Source organism: Taudactylus pleione, unplaced genomic scaffold (assembly GCF_031769625.1).
Source record: "Taudactylus pleione unplaced genomic scaffold, aTauple2 ptg000479l, whole genome shotgun sequence".
Classification (NCBI taxonomy): domain Eukaryota; kingdom Metazoa; phylum Chordata; class Amphibia; order Anura; family Myobatrachidae; genus Taudactylus; species Taudactylus pleione.
Window position 1 is genome coordinate 2,528,756 of NW_028284881.1, and position 6,000 is coordinate 2,534,755.

At 39.3% G+C, this 6,000-nt stretch overlaps 1 protein-coding gene across 1 annotated transcript in view; it reads left to right on the forward strand.

Annotated features, from left to right (window-relative positions):
- The window catches only part of PSMD9 (proteasome 26S subunit, non-ATPase 9), a 31,270-nt gene extending 27,786 nt beyond the window's left edge, over nt 1–3,484 (forward strand). Inside the window, exon 6 of the mRNA XM_088449066.1 lies at nt 2,961–3,484. Within this exon, the coding sequence (XP_088305192.1) occupies nt 2,961–2,988 (28 nt within the window). The 3' untranslated portion in view covers nt 2,989–3,484. The remainder of the gene's footprint in view (nt 1–2,960) is intronic.
- Nucleotides 3,485–6,000: the final 2,516 nt, after the last annotated feature.

Consider the following 6,000-nt stretch of genomic DNA (forward strand, 5'->3'; position numbering starts at 1 on the left):
TCCTCTCATGATAGATGATAGTACTCACTGGCTTATGCTAATTGGCACTTTATGCATGTTTTGCACTTTTTTATTTACTTGAACTTAACCTTTTTTATATATGGAATTTACTTTAGCCTGCTGTGATTATTGCTATATATAGTGCCGCTTCTATATATTTAGAACTTAAGCCGGCACTATACAGATAAAGGGTTAATACTTGCCCAGGTGCCCTAGATGGCACTACAAGGTCTTGTAATGTTCAAGAATAGACGACAAGCTGTATCAGAATTTAATGTTTCAGTCTTGCGACCTTAATCAAGAACACAGCAAACACCGAAAAACATACCTTATACATCTGTACATCTAAAGTGAAACAAAGAACATCCACCTGGGAGGGAGTGTGATACCGGAGTGATGTCATCAGCCCGTCCCCATCGAGGACTGATGACACCACAACTCACTCCTGTTCTCAGAGATAAGCATATGTAAAGTGAAAGTAAAAGACCAAATGAAAATGAAGGTAGAAATAAAAAACAACATCGCCTCAAGTGTAAGAGATAATAGTAAGAAAAGAACGAAACATGAAAATGTTGGAATAAAATAAAATAAATGCACTGGATAAGAAACATGCCAATATGCTAATTGGCTAAACAGGGAAATCCAGAAAACACGCTATAAAAGTCTCAAAGGAACAAGTCCTGAGGAAAAAAAGTAATAATCTGGTTCCCAATAGCAATAGGAAAAAAAAAAAAAAAAAAGCAAAATAAGTAGGACAAACATATGTAAAATTGCAAGTGGGCAAAAACCAAGGAAATCCAAAAAAACATGCTGGAAACAAATATCTAAAAGAAAATGTTTTTGATATACCAAAGACATAAGAAAAAGGGTTTCCCCAATGGGACTGGTAATGCAGGATAACAACCATGGTGAGCTGTAATGATAGAAATGTCCACCCTAGCAAAACTCAAATGGTCAGTGCAGAATAAAGACAAATCTATCAAAGAAAATGCATTTTTTGGGGAATCCAGCCAGAGGCTGGACACACCAGTATAAGGTACCAGCTGTCAACTTATCTCAAGATTAGACAACAAGCTGTGTCAGAATTCAACGTTTCTGTCTTGCAATCTATCAAGAACACAGCAAACACAGAAAAACATATATATAGTCAACCAAACGCTGCACTCGACGGTCTTAGAAATAAATAATCCCATTACGAGGTCATTGCTGCAACGTTTCGGGCTTTATTGCCCGTCGTCAGGCTGCATATACATAAAATACATACCTTACATACACACATACACATGATATATATATATATCAACACATGTCGCATCTCTCATAAACAAGCAAGATGTTAATTGCCGTGGTGCCAGCTTCAGTATTGCATGCAACACTTCCCTCTCTAGCGGCACTCATTGGAGTCTCTTAAATCATGAATCCCAGTCCCATTACTTCACCGTTTCGGGTTTATTTCAACCCGTCATCATAGGACTGTGATGTCATGATCTAAATGTTATATATATATATATATATATATATACTGTGTATGTGTGTATATATGAAACCATTTGGGCAGCATATATATATTATCCTTTATAAATATGGCGCCACCAGGGTTTCCTGTAGCTCCTAACAAAGTACATAAACTGAATAAGCAAAACAAGAACACAGTGATTTTACAGTAAAAAAAAACAATAAAAACATTGTGGGATATGGTTTTGAACATTGTTGCTTTAGTGGTCATAATACTCAAATAAGCGGCAGAAACCAAGGGTCAGTTGCTGTGGCAGGGAGCACGGGGTAAATGATAGTATAAGTAAGAAAAGGAAAAGCACACGAGGGAAGAGAGTCCGAGTGAGGAGAGGTTTAAATCTGGTGTAACGCCAAAATTATGGTTAAAATCTAGTTACACTTTAAAAATATGCACTTAGATCATTTACAATAAGGAGCCTAATTTGGCCTGTAGCTCAAAGGTATGAATTTAAGTATAGATGCAGGGCACGCATACCCTCCCACTACATTGGCTGGCCATAACGGCGTATACAAACCAGGATAAAAACCAACATACCACATATCTAGAGTTTAAAATACATTCATGCCTCCAAGTACATTATGGTTATGCCAATTTATCTATAATCTGTCAGAAGGCATGTTTGTTCAATAGCAGATGCATGCTGCAAAGATGAAATTGTAGTTACCTGTAGAGTACAAGGAGAGAGAAGGATTCAATTTGCCATTGAAGTCCGTTTTAGGTATAACTAATAATGCCAGTGTAACGCCTTTGTGAAATCTAATTACACTTTGAAAATAAGCACTTAACGTGCACTAAGCAGCCTAATTTGGCCTGCAGCATAAAGCATTATTCTATTACCATTCTCCTCACAATGTGAGCCACAGCATAATAAGACACATTTGTTTTTACTTCAAATAATTCTGAATTCTAATAACACTTTGAATTGACTTTTGCCATTTTTAATTATGTCGGACGATCAGGAAATATTACATTAAAACATTCTCAATTGTGAATAGATTAAAGAGATACATGTTCATATAGGAAAGTTTTTGTTCCTAAATTGCAAAATATGTTCATAAAAATAGATGATCTGTAACATTCACTGTCCATACATGTAAGTGAGCCTGTAACCCTACATGAAAATGACAGTGATGTCTTTGAAATGTGACCTTTAATCATCTCATTGAAGCACAATGTAAGGGGCCATCTTGTTTTTGCTTGGTGAATCTCTCTCCTCTACATACCTGATAACTTGCCATTTGACAGTAAATGTCACTAGGAAATAAATTGATTAAAAAAAATGACACATATATATATAATAATAATTTATATATAATTTATTAGTGCCAGGAGCAGATGGCAAGCATTATACTGTATGAATGGTTTTGTATACTGCCTAATCAGAAATAGTCTTTTCTAGCATGTTAATAGCGTCATGTTGATTTGTTTGTTTTTATTTCCACAGGTGCAACATCATTCCAATAAAGAGATAAAACTGACAAACTTGGCTCGTTCTAAAACGTCTTACCCAGGCTAAAGATTTGCCAGTAGCGGAATTCTGCTAAGACCCGACAAATGAAAGCTAGTTTGATCTCAAAATGACTTTTTACTTGTGGATGACATGGGTCTGCTTTGGGACTTGGACTTTTTTGAGCAAAATAAGATGATTTTTAGTTTGACATTTTGTATATAATTTCTGGTTTACCTGCAAACAATGGAGGCATATATTCATGAGGACTCACCCCATTAATTCGCTACAAAGCAGTGAAATCACTTCGGCACTTCCAGTGTCTCTGGACCATAGTCAATTGACAACTCATATATTCTCACAAATAATTGGTTCACTGCACACAATGTAGGTGCACTTCATATAGGAATATATAAAAGGGCTAAAGGTGAATGAAAATAATTCTTAATATCTGGTTGATTTGTAGCATTCATTACTGTTGCTTGGAAAGTAAGAAGAAAAAAATAACAGTCAAAATGTTTTGAATAATAAATATAAAAAAAACAAAACAAAAACTCGCACATTGAATTATTGTTTTTTGAAAAAAATAATTTATCTATCCATCTCTTGTTTGCAATGATAGTAAGTGCAGTGACAACAGAAATTGACAAATGCTGTTAGAAGCACAAGGAAGCTAGGTACCACAAGTAAGTAAAGTATACAATCGGGAAACCGGCTGCCGTAATACCGGCAGCCGGCTCCCTGACTGTCATATCCCGGCGAGGGTGAAATGCCGGGCGTCTAGATGTAGACGCCTGACATTTCCCCGACGCTGGGAGACAGGCGCCCGGCATCCCGATCGAAGGGATGCCGGACGCTGCTTGCGGACAGCCGTGGGGGGGGGAGGGTTAGGTTTAGGGCACCCGGGATGTATGTGTGGATTCCAAGACTTGAGTACTTTCCAGAATTTAGCATTTTATTTGCATCATAGCCAAATACAAATTTGCTTATAGGGCCTGACCAGTGCAGGTCGCCTTTTGGAAGAGCTCTCGCAGTGTCCCCAAGCCACGGGCAGCCATTAAGCATGGGGGCAGGGAGTGGGCGGGGCTGGCCTCCGATCCAGAAAACGGGGTTACTCAGATTGTCAATGGTCTCGCAGAAGATCCGATGCCGGCAGCACTCGGATGTGCGATGCAGCCAGAAGGCGTTTATTTACACAAGCCTTTCCTGCAGCATTAGCATATTGGTTATACGGTATTGCACAGCAACGTCCCTGCAGCTGTGCAATACCATACAACTCTGAATCAGGCCCATAGAGTCCTAGGCACTTAGGGGTCTATTCAGCAACTGTGACAATGTTGCCCAGAAATATTATCGGGCAACATTGTCACCATTTTTTTTCAATTATTTAAACTTATGGCTGTTAATCGGCAATATTTTCAGCAGGGACACTGGTTGTGGTAACACGCTGTCCCATCGATGTTACAGAAGACATTGTTATCAGTTTCCAAAAACAATACCTTCTGCACATGCTCAGTCATGCGCTGGGGAACAGTCTCCTGCTTTGAAGTGACCGTGGAGGGGTAAGTTCAATTACGGCCTGTCCAAAGTTATATGTATATATGTGTACACACAGGCTATATATTAGCCTGTATACCTTTTTATATTTATGTGATTTTATATGTACAATGTATATATACATTTTAAATATAATAGCACATAAATGTATACAGGCTAATATAAAGCCTGTATACAGATGTTAATCAATTTAGGCAGGTTTAACATGCTTTATAGTGACCTATCAGTGAGCACCACAGCAGGGACGGAGACTGGGCAGAGTTACACGATCCTGCAGGGACTTATGGGAAAATTTCCCTCTCACAGCAGTTTTTGGGCAATTTAATGTATTTTCTTCATATAACATCATTCTGAGATGGCGTTCTATAAAGTAAGGATTTTTCGAGTAATTTAGCGCTTTTTGCTTTGCCGAATAGCAAAAAAGCGTTAAAGCACTGTAGAGATCAATGGCTGATCCCTACAATGCGGTACTCTGTCAGATGGGAATTAATGAAGAAGATAATTACGTTATCTTCTCCATTATCCCATTTCTGAATAGGGGATTTACATAAAAAATGCTGAAATGATAGTTTCTAAATTTTTTATGTAAAAAAAAATCATTGCTGAATAGACCCCTTAGGATTAGTATTTTGTCCCAAATGAATTGGTATAAAGTCGCAGATTATGCACAAGAATGTGTTGGGGCGGCACTTGTATCAATTCTGTCTTTTTAACTGAGTTAGTGTCTGAGTTGCAAACGGCAGCTGCATGCAATGCCGGCTCCAGTATCCAGGTTACCTATTCTCAGTCATACGCAAAGTGCCTGTAGTTGAAGAAGCCGTGTTTATTACCTTATGCTAATGTGAGCATCCATTCGACTAATGACTAATGTGGGGGTGCAGGCGTGTGCAAGCAGAAACCCGAGCCGCTTATTTTTTTACGCCGGCCGCTACGACAACTTAGTATCAGAACTTGCACCAGCCCCATGAAAGGTGCAAGAGACGCCTGAAACAGGCTTCTCTTCCCCATACATGTGACTCAGGATCGCACTGAGCTTTTCATAGGGTGGTTACGTGCGATCGCATTCTCGCTGCCAAGTTCACGCCCCTGAAATGCATATCCAGCCAAGTGTGTCTGGCTCAGAATATAATGGACATACGTGAAGAGGCGTAAATTCACATATGCACATACGGCGTATGCAAAAACTCGCTATTTTGCGTCTGTGAACAGAGGGCCTCATTCAGAGATGATGGATTTGCAGAGCCGCACACAAGTTGCTGTGCAATTCTGTCGATCTCAAATGTAAATGCAGCAGGAGGTGTCTGTAGTAGTAAACCCACACCACCTTGCTGCATCTGTGATCACCATACCTTCCATCATGACTGATGGTCACTCCTTTGGTTAGGCTTTGGTAATTGAAACTTTCTGAAGCCAGGGGCGTGGCAGCTGCAAAGCCAGGAAATCTGTGACCACCGGACCACCCCTCAAACGCAGCTTGTCA